At 38.4% G+C, this 18,192-nt stretch overlaps 1 protein-coding gene across 4 annotated transcripts in view; it reads right to left on the minus strand.

Moving 5' to 3' along the window:
- The window catches only part of DCLK1 (doublecortin like kinase 1), a 237,456-nt gene that overhangs the window by 70,409 nt on the left and 148,855 nt on the right, over window positions 1–18,192 (minus strand). For all 4 annotated transcript variants that reach the window (XM_071737573.1, XM_071737564.1, XM_071737595.1 and 1 more), the window contains exon 5: window positions 3,871–3,987. In XM_071737573.1, the coding sequence (XP_071593674.1) occupies window positions 3,871–3,987 (117 nt within the window). The remainder of the gene's footprint in view (window positions 1–3,870; window positions 3,988–18,192) is intronic.

Consider the following 18,192-nt stretch of genomic DNA (forward strand, 5'->3'; position numbering starts at 1 on the left):
GGGGAGGGGAGGGGAGGGGAGGGGAGGGGAGGGGAAGGGAGGGGAGAGGAGAGGAGAGGACAGGACAGGACAGGACAGGACAGGACAGGACAGGACAGGACAGGACAGGAGAGGACAGGAGAGGAGAGGACAGGAGAGGACAGGAGAGGGCAGGACAGGAGAGGAGAGGAGAGGAGAGGGCAGGACAGGAGAGAATGGGATAGTTCAATTGGAAGGACCCTACAGTGATCATCTGGTCCAACCGCCTGAACACTTCAGAGCTGACCAAAAGTTAAAGCTGCTGTTAAGAGCAGCTTTATAATAATGCTTCTGAAACAATGACCTGGGGTCTTGTCAACTCTCTAGGAAGCCTGTTCTGCTGTTTGACCATCCCCTTGGTAAAGAAATGCTTCTTATTATCCAGCTTAAACCTTCCCTAGTGCAACTTTGAACCATTCCCACATGTTCTGTCACTGGATCCCAGGAAGAACTCAGCACCTCCCTCTCCACTTCCCCTCCTAAGGAAGCTGTAGAGAGCAATAAGGTGGCTCCTCAGCTTCCTGTTCTTCAAACAAGACAAGCCCCAGTTCCTGCTCCTCCCGGGACATCCTTCCAGCTCTTTCACCAGTTTTGTTGCCCTCTTCTGGACATGTTCAAGGAACTTGACATCCTTCTTGAATTATGAGGCCCAGAACTGCACACAACACTCCAGGGAAGATCACATCAACTCTGAATCTAGAGGCATAATCACCCATTTTGACCAGCTGGTTATGCTGTGTTTGGTACAGCCAGGATGTACTTTGCCCTTCTGGCTGCTGGGGGACACAGCTGACTTGTACTGAACCTGGTGTCAACCAGCACCCCAAGATCTCTTCCAGTTTACCTTATGCCTGGCGTTACTCCATCTCAGGTACAGAATCCAGTATTTGTACCTAGTAAATTTCATCCTATTAATCACTGACCAATAGTTGCTCCTCAAGAGAGTCAACAGTATCTCCCAATTTAGTATCAGCAAACTTGCTAAACACAGAATCTCAGAATGTTATGTGTTGGAAGAGACCTCCAAGATCATCCGATCCAACCTTTAACTGTTGGGAAACTGTCTGGAAGAAAACAGACATGTGAGCAATCCTGACTCTTTAGCTTTAGCTAGAGTAAACTAAGGGCCTTGAGACCCAGTTGCAAGGTTACTGAAAGATGAGCTATGGGAAAAAGATAAGGGAGCTGGCAGTAGAAAAGAAGAATAACAGGATAATGAGGTAGCCAGCAGAAGTTCTGTGAGAACAGAATTTGTGGCCAAGATATAGCCACCTGCAAGATATCGTTATTAAACAAAGGCTCTATATAAAGCGAGTGTCCACTGTTAATAAACGACTTCACTTTAACCATATTGGTGACTGCGTGTCGTCCTTCAAGCCTCCACGGATTTTTTTTTCCCACATTTAACCAACACCATAAGCTAACTACTAAACCATGGCCTTAAGGTCCAAACACCTTTTAAATGCCTCCAGGGATGGTAATTCCATCACTGTCCTGGGCAGGCCATTCCAGTGCCTGACAACCCTCTCAGTGAAAAAATGTTTCCTACATCTAACCTGAAACAACCCCAGAGCAGCTTACATCCATTTCCTCTGGTCCTATCACAGCTCACTAAGGCGAAGAGGCTGTTTCCCTCCTTACTCCAACATCCCTTGAGGTAGTGGGAGAGAGCTGTAAGGTCTCCTTTCAGCCTCCTCTTCTCCAGACTAATGGTTCAGTCAACTACAGCATCCAGATTGTTGATATTGATCAGAATTGTCCCTAGAATCAAGCCCTGAAGAGTGCCACTGGTGAATGGTCACCAACCAGATGTAGACCCATTTACTACAATCCTCTGATCCCTGCCAGCCAGCCAGTTCTTCACCTAGGCTCCTATCAGTTGACAGGCTGCTCTCTCACCATCCTATATATTCCTGAAGGGTTTTGGCCAATGCCTTTCTCTAAGAAAATCTTTATTACAGCATCCAAATGATTATGTCAAATAGGCAAGGACACGGGCATCTTTTGACAAGCTAGTATGTGCCCATTTAATGTATATTTATTGGTTTTATGAAAGATATTTTTAAGACGGGTAAATCTGCCATTAGAAAAAAACTTATAAAATGCTTTGCATTTTCAGTATTTCCACTGCACTGTTTGTTCTCTTGTTATAAATGTAATTATACATTATTGCTGTGGCATAATGAAAACATTCCTTTTTTTCATAAGCTGTAAAATAATTTCTTGATCTTTTGTACTGATTGACAATGTAATGGTATTCTTCTCAGGCTCTGTAAAACTGAACTGCAAGAAATTAAGATTTACTCACCTATACTTCTCCTGCATGTTTAAGCAAAAATAATACTAATTCTTTCAGGACCCAAATCAATGAGATATCACATAGTCAATGTTGCTAGTCCCATGGCATAAACATTTGCTATGCATAGCAGCACAGTTAGTCCACATAGAAATGAACATATGCAGCTCAGTGTTCATTACCTGCTCCCAAATGAATATGCATTAGAAAAACACAGAAAAAGTTCATAACATTCTAACACCAAACAGGGCTTCCCTTGCTAAAGTTTAATTTAACTCAACTCTGTTCCACCTAGCTACAAGGAAAGCTATTCATTATATGGTTAAGAAAGAACTACTGGACTTGTTCCTCACAACAGATATTTCTTCCCATTACCTCTTCAGTTTTCTCTGTTTCAGCTGTTCTTAGAATGTGCAGGAGGCACATTGTCACCCAGCCCTGATACCCACATCTATGCCTCTGCCTCTCATTGTGTCTTCTGCAGTTTTCCTCCTTCCCTGAGCAAGGATGCTTTGTTCTCAGCTTAGTTTACTTGTGAAAAATATGGTTCCAGATGGTCTATGCCTCCCCTCCCAGGAGCATCTGGGTCATTCTGGTCACCAGCTCTCCATAAAGCCCTTAAGGTGTTGGATGCAGGTCCCAGTATGACATTTCCTTCCCTGTTGGCAGAAGACTTCCAGCTGAAAGAGTGAGGTGGTTTTCAGACAGGTCTAACATCTACCTCTTGCAAAATCCATATACACAAACAGTGCTGCAAATGCTGGATTGGATCTACTCAGCTGGCCCACATCAAGTATTATTTGTGCTTGAAAACACCAATAATGGCAAATTATCTTCTGCACTTTTTTATTTATTTGCTTTGCTTGGAGAAAAGCTGCAGGGAGGATCTAGTCATAGACTGTTTAGTGGGAGCACCTACCAGCAAAGGCAGATAAAGCAAGACCCTCAGACAGAACTTTTTAGTTTTTGCTGTGCCTTCTTCAGTCTGTACCACTGGCTTGTTAGGTCAACTCTGACTTATTTCTTCCTCAGCTATCTTTGCATCTCACATTCACATCTGTAATTGCATTCTTTCTCTGCCCTGCTCCCCTTTCCTCAATATCCTCATTTTCTTTAACCTATCCTTTCCTCACTGCTGCCTCTGAACTCCCTCAGAAACAGAACACAAAAACCACTGTGAAATCAACCTTTTGCAGACACCAATCCTATGCTGTGCAACCTGGAATATATTTTACATAGTGCTTTTTCAGTTCCTAGTCCAAAAAAATACCACTTTTTGTCAGTCTTTAGGTATTGGCAGCAAAATCATGCACAGAAAATAAAGTAAAATCAGCTGTGGTAATGTCAGAGCACAATTTATAAAACACTAAAGAATTATTTTGTATTGGGAAGACACTTCATCTCAGATGCAACTGAGACAACAAGGGATTTTTTCATTATCAACTGCGTCCTACATATGATGTTTTTCCACAGAAATGTGGAATTTTAAGAACACTGCCAATTGTATTGAAACACAGTGGTAGCTGTTGTATTGAAAGATTTCTTACTTGCTTTACCTGAGCTGGTAGAAGCAGGAGACTTGCTGCGTCGGGAAGGGCCTGGGCTCTTGGTGGTGCTCCTACGAGAAGTTGAAGCTATTTTGGTATAGGAAGTGGATTTCACCACCCGACATTCTAAAAGACAAAGAAACTGCCTAAGTTAGCAATTAAGAAAGCCAGCGAGATTCTGTAAAAGAAAGAGCACTGAAAAGCACAAACATTCAGCCCACGCATGTTTTCATTCATCTTGAGGAGTTTTATGGGAAAATATAAAATCTGTATAAATGGCTCCATTAAAATCCAAGTACAGTATGTACCCCAGCCCAGGCAAAGAACTGCTGCAGTAATCCAGGCTTTTAGATTCCATGGTTACTGCAGGTACTTAGGACAGCTTAATTTAACAGTGCTGAGACCACACGTAAAATTTATCTGCTTTTGAAGATCCCAGCCCAAGTAATGCAGTGGTGGTTTTGTAAATGATCCAAATGCAACATCAGCATTTTTGTCACCCTAGGCAGTCTCCTGTAGAAGAACTGGAAGCTGCTTTCATATATCAAAAAGTTAGCAGTGTACAAGATGACGCAGGTGTCTGTCACTCGTGAAAGGTTTGAGGAAAGTGAAGCAGGTTTGTTGTTCCTGCTTAATCCTCTGGTGAGCAACAGCCCACATTGTGTAGCACATGCAATTCATCACAGGTTGAGGGAAATGGCACTACTTGCTCATAAGAGAGATCAGTAAAATCAATGAAGAGGCGAAATTACCCTCCCACTTGAGAACACCTCAAGATGTTCAGGTTAGAGTTTATATACTCCCACACAGCTCTGTAGGCATTCTTGCATTACAGCTGCAAAATGGTTCTTGGCCTGAGGATGAAAGAACTTAGTGTGCATAATGCTGATGTCTTGCACTCATAATGGATACTAGATTAATCACCAGACATATTATACAGTCAAGGGGAAAAAAATATTTCCACTTCTTAGCCAACATACAATTGAAAGTCTACAGCAGTGTTTACACTGTCTTCACCTGGTGATGTCAGTATATTTCACATGTTTAAAAATACAGCAGTAAACATTCAGTTGTGTATCAAACCTGTTCCCCATTTTCTTCCCATGGTTAAGGATCCTTAACATAGGTTAAGAGAAATAAACAAGAATTTTTTTTCTCCCTAGTCAGAAAATACCATGTACAAGCCTGCACACTATTTAGTCTTCACAGATGATCAGTGGAGCCTGTAACATAGTTTAGACAAATTAGAGAACAAAGAAATAAAATTGAGCATAACTAATTAACTTAAACATATCCACCAGAGAATGATGTAATGAAAAGTATTTCTCTTGGCTGCCCTAACTATTTGTCTGCCATCAAGCTGCTGAAGTAAATGGAAGTAGGAACCAATATGTTACTGAGAGAACATCCAGCACAGCTGAGAGAACCATAAAAATGCCCTGGTCTTCCCAAAGCTTTTCCTCCCAAAGTCTCCCACCTTTCTAATGCCCAATAGCAGCTAATTTCTTTCTGTTGACATTTTATGTGATTCATTGATGACTATTCTCATTTTATAGGTAACGATGAGTGGAAACGGAGAAAAACATTTACTGTGATGTAGGAGGAAATTACCAACTGAAACCAGGAGGAATCAGATAAAGCTTTCAATTAGGTTCCACTAGGTAACTACAGCAGGAACCTTTCATCGACGTGTTGGCATAAACTTCTGTTGCAGAAACCATCTATCCATCTCAAATGTAAATCAATTCTTCACCTTTCTTGTAAACAAAGATTTAGAAGGACCAACATCTGACAGCCAACTTGTTTAATCCTGTAAAACTACAATGTAATCCTAGTGTGTGCCCCATGCATAGGAATTAGTCAGAAAGGGAACTGAATATTCTAATGAGAAATATGACAAAAAGACTATAGCACAATGTTTCAATAAAGTTATCATTATTGGACTACAGTAATTTGCTTAGTAGAAAAAACCAAGAGTTCACAAAGAAGCAGCCAGCTACTTTCTGTAATATATGTTACTATATAAAGTTTCCCGTTCCCAACACGTAAAGAAAAAAATTATCTACATCCCTCTCTTGCAATTCATGACTAAACCTTAATTCTCATTATAAGTATTAATACTCATTCAAATTCTCTGAATCCCTTATGAGCAACCAAAGTTAGAATGAGGCTAGAGATAAGATTTTGTGTTTGAATGTGTCTTTCTCCTCAGAGTGCTAGAAAGGACTGGGAAGGAATTGGTATAAAAGGGAAGAGGAGACAACTAAATGCATGTCCAGACTTCCTTCCTATCCTACTGGCACAGTGGTATCTAGGACAATAGTCAAGACAGCCCTTTTGTAATTTTGCCTAACAAATTCGGCAATGAGAAAATAGTTGATGAAAGGTTATTCTTCTTAATCTCGGGTTTGTCTCACATAGACAAGGACAATGTGGTTGACCTGAACTGCAGAGGCTAATTGCATCTTGTTACCATCTTCCTTCTCCCCCAGCAAGAAGCACTCCTGCTGACATGCAATAAAGTATGCTGCCATTTCAGAAAAAGAGGGAGGCACCACTCACTACTGACAGGTTCCTTAGTAAGGGTGATGTTAGGAGTGGTCTGCAAGTTGTCCTGGTGGCTTACATGAACTGTTACTTGAGTATCCCTATACTAGGGGCACATTATCCCACGAGGAAGCCACATCTTGCAGCTAGCTCTATATTAAATCTCTCATCACTGGTGCAGAAACACGGATGATCTTATGTTCATATTATAATTTGTGAAGTGAAAAATCATCACAGAATCATAGCACAATCCAGGTTGGGCATAAGAAAATCTCTAGTCCAATTTTCTGCTCAAAGCTAGATGTAGCCTAACATTCACAGCCCTGGTCCACTTGAGGGATGCTTCAACCAACTTGAGGAACAACACAGCAAGGGATAAACGATGCAGGAGGATCATGGAGACCATATATGATAACTTACTGATCCAAGTGATAGAAAAAAACAGAGAGAAGAGATGCTCTGCTCACACTCACAAAAAAAAAGGGCTCATTGAGGATGTGAAGGCCGAAGGCAGCCTTGGCTGCAGTGACCATGAGACACTGGAGTTCAGGATTGTGAGAGTTGTAGCTTAAATGAGCATACATTCTCTCACCTTGTACCACTGTGAACTCTACAATAAATTTTGTTCCTATGGGTTTACAAGTTTATTTATAAATTACACGGGCTACAGTAAGGCCTGTGGAGACCCACATGGGCAAGGCCTGAGTGCTGTGCACACCAGAGTCAGGCAGTTCATGTCTTGAAAGACTGACAATATTAGTGCAGAGTCTAAAAGGATTTCAGTCATGGATTAAAAGTAACCACGCTGATAGTTGTAAAAAGGTCTCAGCACCCATGAAGAGTTTATGTATGCAATTCTGTTGTCACATTTAGTTTGGGAAATAAAATGTTCTGTAGGAAAAGATCCCACTCAACCACCCAACCACTGCTTGTCTCCTCTAAGATGTTACCATAATCTGCTTGTAGCTGTGGGAGAATTATGTGTACATAAAGAGGCAGGGAAAACAAACAAACAAGGAAACCCACAGTTTTTGAAACTGTATTTTCTACACAGAATCTATACTGGTAAGGATATAAATGCACATCTTCTCATCAACAGTATTCTGATAGCTATACAAGAGGTCCTTGGAAAGACATTAAATAGAAGACCACAGTCCCCCCAACTTTCTTTTGATGCAGAAACTATTTCAGAAATAAATCTGAACTCTACAGAAGAGAGCTATGCTGCCTTACTCTCTCATGTGGTCATGGTCTGCCAAGAAGAAACACCAAATGCTTCTGTATTATGTCCAGTGAGGAAAAAAATGTATCACGAAGCCCCAGTCTTTCTGCTCACCACAGACTAAGATTAAAGTAACAAAATTATGATGCCCAGGGTTCTGTGAAGCAAAAGAAGGACTACTTTAAGAGCTGATCAGAGGCCTTATTGCTTTCCAATTCAGCATGCCAGATAAAATAAGGATGTTTTTTCCAGCCAAAACATCTTGCAGTAAGATGTTCTATTGTATAACTACAGACAGAACTACAAAGCAGGAGAGTGATGTGCAGGCTATTGGCAGTGAGACTAACCATGTAACACTGCAATCCCTTTATAGCATGGAATATTACCACAGAGGTCTGAGGCATTTAATAGACATTAACAACAATAAGGCTGAGAAAAGAGGAAACCTCCCAAGGCCATGATTTTACATTATTGAGACACCATAAGGATAAGAAAAGGAACACGAAGTTCCTGACATTGCACAGAAGTAGGAGCTGGTACAACTAGGAGGAACCCCAACATATTTACTTATGAGCTTTTGATTCTTCCTGTTGTCAAATGGATAAAGGGTAAGCATGAAGTAATTAAGAGATGGAAACATGCAGAATCATAACGCCTCCAGTCTCCAGCTCTGTGATGTTCCATTTCCAAAATGTTTCATTAGCTTCTATGCTCATTAGATTTTACAATGAGAAGAAAGCAGCAGAGAGTAACTAATCTGCAATAAATGTGTCATAAAATGAACAAATTCAACACATTTCTAGAGAAGACTGTGAAAAGTTATCTAAATTACCAGGAGATCAAAATAGGCTTACTTGTCAGCTACTCAGAAGTTGATTGTCTGGCCTGCACAAGTTCTTTCTGGGCTAAAATATCACTCTCTGCTATGCTTTGCTTTTTTTTTCTTTTCTCTCTGTGTGTAGGGGATAGATATTTATTTTTTTGGTATCCCTGCCAATCTCAAAGACATCCCTGCCAATGTTTCTCAAAGACAACATTTAGCTTGGTTTTAGCAACATCTGTATCCTACAGATAAGCAAAGAGGGAAGATCAAGGATGTCTATGGTTGTTGGTAAGCCACTTTACTGTAAGCCTAAGGCTGGTACCTTACCCCACTGCTTAACCCCATCAGCCTCACTAGCACTGTCTGCAGCCCATTCAGTAAATCATTAGCACAAATAAGGCACCAACTTTAGTTTTCAATGTTATGAGTAATTTGTTCCATGTTGCTAATTCTTAGTGCAGCTAACAAGATTTTACTTTTCAGTTGCATTCATGCCTTGAATTAAAACCAGCAATCTTCTGTTTGCAGAACTTAGTTTCACTCTCTGCAGCAAAAGGGAAACGGTACCATCCTGTCCAGTGGCACTGATACACTGCAGTTCCCCCAAATCTTCTGATGAATTGGTGGCAGCTGTGACTTGTAATTACATGTTTAAAAGGGTAACTTTCATACAGTTTCCAGAAATGAAAGGGACAGAGAGTGTTTCACAGAGGTTTAAGTAGTTTCAAATCTTCTGTTGTCACACTTGTGTCCACTCCAATTTTGTTCTGCAGTCTTCTCATTCGATGTGTTCCTCATGCAGAGGGACAGTCCCGGATGCAGAGAATACAAATTCCTGCAGGTTTATCCCATGCACTAAGCTATCTGCACTGCAAATACCTGTTTTATTGAGACATCTCCTGGTTTCATTTCTTTCCAGTAACCAGTCCTCCACCCATGATAAAGATTAGGAATTCTATTTCAACTGTGTGACAAGCAAATACCTAAATGTTTTGATTTTTTGTTTGTTTGGTTTGGGGTTTTTTTCTGCTAAAAAATATGCTTTGAATGGGGTATAAACTATAGAAAAAGTCAGATTCTCTTTCATGTGAAAAATCATTCTCCCGTTTTGAAACTGGGTTTGTATTCAAAAGCTACATACAATAAAATGCAGACAAATAAAGCCACCAATGTCTTATTGCAAATCAATAAATAATCTTGCAAGCTCTCAGGAATGGCTTTACTCTAAGAATTCTTTCAGATCTATGTACTACTCCAGAAATGCTTTTAAAGTTAGAAATAAAGAAATTATTAATTCATGCATTAACACTAGTATCTCATTCTTCTCTGGTGTACTAAAACCCCTTATTTGTTTCTAAATTCAGTTAAGTAGCCCCGAAATTTTTTCTAAAAAGGTAGATTTTACATACAATCAAAATGTTGCTTCAGGTAATTCCTACTTAATCTTCACAGATGCATGCCTACATAACATACAAAATGTTGGCAGGACAGAACTCATAGGCTACTAGAAAGGTAAAAATATGATGCATACATATGACCTATTCACATCATGGTCCTTCCTACCTGTTACATCAAAGGAATCCATTAATTTCTGTGACCTATCCTAGAAACCTGGAAGTTAGAACGATGAAAACTATACAGATATAGAGTATTGGTAAACAAACCCTAATTAGAAGCAGTACCTTTGGATGGGGATAGGCTCATTTACCTAAAACAAACAGTAACACAAGATTTTTGCTGTATTTCATGATCTTACTGTGTATGAGTAGATTTTAGCTTCCTGCCTTCTCCAAGTGCATAACCTTTTTGACAGAATCATCTCATACAAAACTCCATGTTAATACTTTGGCTACAAAAACACAACAATGTTAAATTTTACCTTTCAACAGAGAAGAAATCATAAAAAATTCCACCCCGCAGCAGTATTAATAAGGAGTTAAAACCCATTTTTCATCACTGCTAACAAGACACAATTTCTAATTATTTTCCAATTCTAAATTTGTGGGCAGTCAAAATTAGATGATGCTGCAAAGTCTACTTGACTAAATTAATCTGAAGTATTTCCTATTGAATCCATGTGAATGAATTTGCATGTGTAAAACATTAATTTTTGTAACTGAAATTGCATTATTATAAATTATGCTTAAGAAGCTTTAATTATCTGCATGATTTGAATGACATGTTTCTTGGCATTGTTTTATTCATGCAGTTGGAGATGAAATGAGTCAATGGTACAAACTCATTAATTTTTAACTTTTCTGTTCATCAGGATCAATGGCTTGCTTCCCTGTTCAGCATAAAGAGGTAATATCTGTCAAATTGTGTACTAAAAGTCATCTTGTTCTTTAGTATGAGAGTAAACAGACCTCCTATCCAATCCATATGGTAAATATTAACATAATCCTAAGTATCAAGTACCCAAGGATTCCATCATAATTTTTACTTTTTTGTTTATTATTCAAGCCCAAGAAAAGCAACAATATGGTAGTCCAACAAATTCTGTTTTTTTGGTACTATTACTTCATATCTGAAAAGTATCACTTGTTTTCAACTACAGACTATTTCAAATTACTCTCTTGGCACTTTACAAGCTCAAGTCCTTTCCACTATTAGAAAATTAAAAATCCCCATTTGCAGAACATTGGCTTCACATGGAAAGCATCAGCTAAAGGTATTAGCAAGAAATACCCATTTCAAAGTTAACTTTCAATATGTTTTAATCAGGTCTCCTGCAGTTACAGATTTTTCTATGTGACTGATTTGTGACGAGGGAGAAAATACGTATTTAAACTGAACGTCCTATTTATTTCTGCTTTGATGTTTTTTCTCAAGTAAATATGCATGTTTATAATGCACTTAATACTGCACAATAAAATTCCTAGACTATTAAGTTTCAAAAGCCCCCTTTTTTTACAGAGCTTTGCACAAAAAAAAAAATTTAAAAAAATGCAAATATAAACAATCCATTAGAAACAGATTAATATGAGAAGCAAATTATTTAATTTTTTCTCTGTTTTAATATTCATTAAAAAGACTAACTGCAGGTTCATCACATAACTTTAGCAGCAGGGGGATTAGAAGGCAAGAAGAAGACAACAGATTAGCCAGTCCTTAGGTAACATTTTCAAATTAGCTAGATGTGAAGAATATTTAAGTACACACTGACACAATATCTGAGCTACCAGACATTATTTTCTGAGAATTTCTGAAGGACAAATAAAGTTCCAAGAGACTAGAAAAAATCAAAGCAAAAGCTGATCTTTAAAACTGGGACAACTTAGAAAACTGTTGAGTTTCAGAACAGTCAAGAACAAACAGTGTCAAAGCAGCAGTTTTAGGATAACAGAGGGGACAGTAAAGATGATAAACTTTTCTAATCATGATTTTAAAACCCAAGCCACAGCTTAGGAAAATACTTACAGACACTGCTTTTCAGATGAATATTGGAAAACCAATGCAAAGTAGTTGTCAATGGTTTACTGTCAAACTAGGAAAAATGAGTGAAGGAACTCACCAGGGTTTTGTTCCTGAGCTTGGTATTAGTCAATATTTTTATTAATAAGCTGAATACATATTTTCAATCTGGAGATTACCACAGGTAAAGCTGTAAGCATTGTAGTACATAAATGGTATTTGGAAGAATCCTGAAAGCTGGAGAAGTCATCAGAAATAAAACCAGATAGAACTTAACAAGCCCAACGAGAAAAGAATTAGGAAGAGAACACAGGCAGAAGCCAAGGCACTAAAAGAACCAGTTGCATATGAAATAAAGAGCAGTTCCACAAAGAGAGATGTAAGTTTTGCAGTGGGTCTGCATCTGAAGCAAAGGGAATCACCATCCTGCTGGGATGAACAGGAGCACTCTGTAGAAGATACCCGAGGGTACTGCAGTGTTAGCTGACACAACAAATCCACTTTTTGTGTCTCCCATTTAGAAAGATGGTTTTCACCTTCAGAGGGTTGAGAGAATATCAAGAAAGGTCACAACTTTGGGAAACATGACCATTGAAAGGTAACTAACTCAGAAAAAAAGGTAATGAGACAAAGTAGCAGCCTTCAATACTTCAATAGACTACCCAAAGAAGAAAAAATAAATTCCTATTATTAGTTGTATCACAAAAGAGTGATCTTACATTTCTAAGAAGTAGATTAATTCAGACAGGAGGAAACATGTTTTTAACTGCAAGGATAAATAGTACTGGAACATGTGGATCCCTCAGTACAACTTCCCAGAGACAGGTTAGCCAGAAGCATGTAATGTCAATTTAGGTATAGCAGGTCCTCCCTTGGGACCTTTCAGAACCTTTTTATGATTCTTCTGATTAAGTCTTCCTAGTTGACTCAAAGAAGGGACTCAAAAATTGTATCACTGTCAGCAATTCTGTCTGGATTTAGCTGAAAGGCAGAGTAAAAGGAAGAGAAGCACTCTTAATGTAAAACTGACTGAAAGTCCAAGAACATTTTAGCAAGGGAAAAGTGCTTGCTTAATGGGTAAATTAAAATCATTACAATTTCCTGAGTGGGGTGAGTACTGAGACATAAATCTTTTATTTATCTTCAATAGCCAAATTGATTAGCTTTAAGAATTTCTCTCTATAGGGCACTAGCAGAATTAATACCTACCAAAAAAAGCAGTTTCTCCTTCACAGACAATTCAGAATCTTATTGGCTGATATTCTCTTATAGTTTAAGATGTATGTACATTCCTCCCAAACCAACATTATGATGGAACTTCATACTGAGAGCAGACACCTCTTACCAACTCCATTGATTATATCCTTTCTGACTCTCATTAAATAGTTCTAAACTGCTTTTGTGATGCTAGAGTTGCTTTAGGAGGCATGGCTCTAGCTCATCTTCCACAACTCAGTCTGCTCTGGAAACACATCTTTTCTTCATAAGCCTGGGTATAGGCATTTCCAGGATGAAAAAAAGAAAACAAAACCAGAAACTCACACCTGCTACCCAGTTAAAAAAAAACCTGTCATAAAAACAAAAAAAAAAAAAGCTAACCAACTCAAAACATTTTGGCCCATACCATCTTCTGAAGCAGTCTGAACTGTAAACATTCAAAGCAAGGATCACAGCTTAATATGCAGCTGATGTTTAAATGATAATCAACAAGCAGTGGGTAGGCAGAAGAGGACAGGAGGAGTGCTATCAAGAAAACAACATTTATACACATAGAGTTAGGTTATTGTGGGAAGCAATGCCTTACTCTCTCTCTTATAAAATGACAGCTATCATTTATGATAGTATCTAACATTTTAGCAGACTGTGTTTTTAAAGTCCTTAATAAAAATTATTTCACACTGAGTTACACAAACTTAGCAGATACTAGACAAATGCAGCTTGACCTGAACATCTTCCATGAAATGACTGACAATTATGCCAAGTCTAGCAATACAGTAGAAAAGTTTCATAGGGCTGTTTCATCTTTTCTATCTTTGACCCCCATCATTTTTTGTACAGCAAGGTTCTGTCCAAGAAACATCTCTAGCCTTGTATCTCCTCCATTAATTTTAAAGAAATTCAAATGTGGAACCATATCCATTGCTAATTTTTTAATAAAGATGAAATTCTACTAAGTATTTGAAGAGGGTCATCATACGGGTTGATGAAACACTGAGCTGCTTTTGCATTGAATTCATGTAGCAACTATGAAAGATGAAAAAAAATAATTAATTTAACAAGTTCTGCCATATTATTAAGCGTTAGTCACCCACATTTTTCTCAGATATGTTCTTTATGTAAAGTTTTATTTCTCTCTAACATGCATTTAGAAGTCCAGGATTATTCAGTATTTAGAAGAGTTTTCGAAGCCTTAGAATGGATGCAACACTCAAAAGCTGTTTCTGAACAGATAAGGAAAAGCTAGCAGTAAAGACCTGATGCAGAGCAAATATTTTCTGAATTGCTTTCTATAAATATTCTCAAAAAAATACCTAACTTCTCGTGAAAAGCCGTTCCAATATAATTATTTTTACAGTAATATTTTCAAAAAACAATTACCGGGAATTCTAAACACAGCTGAATCAAAAAGTTAAATTGAAAATTAGGTTTATTCACAGGACAGACCTCTAGATATTCTAAAAGAAAATGTGACTTCTTTGTCACAGAGTTAAGCACTTTTATAGCAACGTTGTTCAAAGCTACAAAATGCTGAACTAGTCAACAATAATGATGATAAAACACAGCCTCTAGAATTCCTAATTTCCATTCTACCGGTATCTGGAACCCAGGAAGCTCTTCAAGAACATCATAAATTCACTTCATAATCAAAACACAGAACTATTGAAGAAAAAATATCCTTGCCCTGACTTTGCAATTTGTTTCTAACCTCCCCATGGTTTTGTCAGTGTCAGTCCCAGATTCCCATATGTCTGTTCCTCCCACAAAAAAAGCCTCTGTACTTTCTCTGACACCAACTTCTATGAACAGAAAGTTCTCCCTGAGGCGACCAGCACAAGGCAGCTTCCCCCTCTCTATGATCCCCTGATGATTTTATAGTTTAAAGATTGCAATTGGGATGATGTAACACAATGCAAAACAAACAGATGGGCAGGAGATGTAAAGTGTGGCCAGGCCTAAACTGGAAAACATCACTGCCAGAAATGTTGTTGGGCTCGCAGCCGCTGACATTGCTCCTGGGATGTGTTGATGCTGAAGCTTTGCTGGCAGCTGCCTTGCTGGCTGAGGTTTGCTGCATGTGGTTCTATTTAGGTGCCACAAGCTGGGCTTTGTTTGCTTACTCCCCATTTACATGTGCCTGCCTGCAAACCTGTGGAGATAAAAGGTAATTCCGGATGCCAAAGCTCTGTTGTGTAGATGAGGCGTGTTTTCCTGGGCTGAAAGAATGCTACGAACAAATGAGAGGTTGTTAATGAGCCCCCTTTACTTTGTGACAGCAGCTCAGAGATCTGGAGGTACCATCCTAGATTTAACTTGAATCCTGGTAGCAAACCAGCCACACGAAAACGAAACTTGGGAAGGTAAATGAGCATATGTTAACTTCTGTGCTGTTGCCACAGATTGTGGGAGAGTTTATTTAAATCTCACTTGGGCATCTCTGGTATTAACAGGAATTCTGTGGTGGTCCTGACAAAAAAAAAAATAATCAGTCCCAGTCCAGTTTCTTTCCTTATTATTATGTTCCACGCTGTCTTTTTGTGACAGATATTGCAGTTCATCAACCATAGGAGTATCATGTACATTGTTTTAAAGAAAAGTATTTCTAGCAATAAAGAAATACTGGGAAAACATATGCAAATATTAGAAAGAAACACCAGTGCAAATTAAAAAATAAAGCACAGGAGAAACAAATCCTCAGTTATTTTGATTGTCCAGTCTCCCTATAGACTGGACCATCACTCTATAGACTGCAACTGGACAGTGGTGTTTTCCCAGCAGTTCAGGTCTAAAGCCAGGAGCAAGGAACATTTGATGGATTTATGAATCTTCTGTGACCAACTGACTCAGCCGAGGAAGAGCAGAAGTTTTCCAGCTCCCTGAACTGTTTCAAACAAGCAGAACTTTTCCAAGTAGACAACCTGATTCAAATTGCCTTCCTGCTTGAAGAAGAGCTCCTTCCCTTAATATTCATTTTCATCATATTCTGATAAAACCGAATGACAGCTTCTTGTAAATTATAAACCAGATATTTTACAGCTTTCTCAAGAGTTAGAGGACTAGAGTACAAACAGTGGAGCCTGCAATTAAATTTCTAGTGTCCCAAATTAATTATTTAAAATCTGAGATAAAAGAAATATAGACAAAATGTTTTAGATGGTTTGAAAGCCGTTATCGAGATAGGATGTTTCAGAAGAGCATGAACACTCAGTTCATATCTTATTCCCAGCAGAGAAGGATTTGTAGGATCTAAAATACCTGGTTTAACATCTGCACTGTTTTGAAACACGCAAATGCAAACACTTTCATTTGGCTATTTCTTCCATTCCTTCACTGAACCTAATACTTCAATGAGATAAATATTATTTCAAAACCAGAATTAGATAAATAGAGGTACTCTGCATCTATCCCCAAGCCCCAACCCTTTATTCTCACAAGCTTCCAAATTACATAATGATACCTAATAAGATAACACAGTTGAATTACACAGTTGTTACCTGCAAAAATGTGGTCCACATCCAGTTATTATTCAGGTGTCAAAAGGCACAAAAAGACTGGACTGATGATGCAGGAGACTATAAAGATCCATATATATTTTATCGAGGCAAAAGATTTTTTTTCCTAACTATTGATGCAAAGACAACAGAAAAATTTACACAAATGCTCCCAAACTAATCAGAGACTTTGAGGCAGAAGACATCATTAGCCACAGCTCCTACTCACAGGCACCTCTCATCTGTGACTTAACATGACAGAGGGGGACTGCAGCTTCATTACCTTCTGATATTTCATTTATTCATATTTAATTACTGCATATCATAACAATTCAAACTGCAGAAGATGAGGGAAGGAATGAAGTTGTTATACTGGCTGAACTAACACATCTGCTTCACAGACCTAAGGGGATTCACTCAGCCACAATCTATAAGAGAAGTGAAAAAACACTTATATTCTACAAATGAGTTACAAATTCTCCACATTAAAACTGGGTGAAATAAACAATGATGACTTGAAAATTCATGTAGTGGACATGAAAAATTCTATTTATCTTCATTAAATGCTGAGTGTGTTTGGGCCAAAATCCCCAATTTAGGTGAACCATGAGGAAGAAAAAAATGATGGCAGGAGAAAAAAAAAGTAACATGACAAATTAGCAGAACCAAACCTCTCCCCCAGTGGGAGGGAGAGGTGAAGGCCAAAGGGTAGATTAATCTTGCTATATCATATGGTCTTGATCTTAAAAATTTCTCTGCGTGTTTAGCAGAAATCACATGCACAATGGGGAGACTTTGAAAAGATCAGGAGCCAGAGCAGATTAAGATGAAATGGGGCCAGCTCCAAAAAGCCGTCAACCTCCCACCCTTTCCTGCAGACTCCCATGTGGGCAGGAGATTGTTTCGTGGCTCCAACGTGCTGGTCTGTGCTGAGCTTGTTGATGAGTGCTCTCACTCCCCGTGTCTCTGACAGAGAGAGAGTTTTGACTTCTCTTTTCACAGCAGTGCAAGCCACAGCTGTGGACACAGGTCTCTGTAACCCCAAATTAATGTGCAGAACCTGCCTGATCCAACCACATGCAAAAAAAAAAATAATAAAAAAGTAAAAAAATAAAAGGATTCATGCCCAATCAAAAAGGATAACAGTATTTTTTAAAAAGACAAAAAAAAAAAAAAAAAACTTCATTAGGTCTGGTTTAAGACTGTAATTTAAGAAAAAAATTAAAAGGGCTCATAGATGCTCAGGTTACTGCAGCTTCCCAAGTTACTGAGTGTCAGCTGAGTCACAGCAATTATCTGCATATATGCATGGTAAAAGTGAGTTAATGCAACACGGCTTAGCTGAGCTGACAATAGAAGAAGATTAAATTATGTGCACATGGGCAATTGCTGCAGCTGAGCTGATGTGCAATTACTTTTCAAGCTACTAAACTGCTTGCTTATGTGAACTTTACAGCCTACTAGCCAAGCACATAATTTAGAATTAAAAAAGTATTGGAATTTAAAGGGTGTTAAAATAATGTATTACTTAATGAGAGACACAGCAACAAAAAAATTAAGAAGGAATTCTAAAAAGGATAAATGTTGTAGTCATTTTTAATCTGAAAATTCAAATG

Source organism: Heliangelus exortis, chromosome 1 (assembly GCF_036169615.1).
Source record: "Heliangelus exortis chromosome 1, bHelExo1.hap1, whole genome shotgun sequence".
NCBI lineage: Eukaryota > Metazoa > Chordata > Aves > Apodiformes > Trochilidae > Heliangelus > Heliangelus exortis.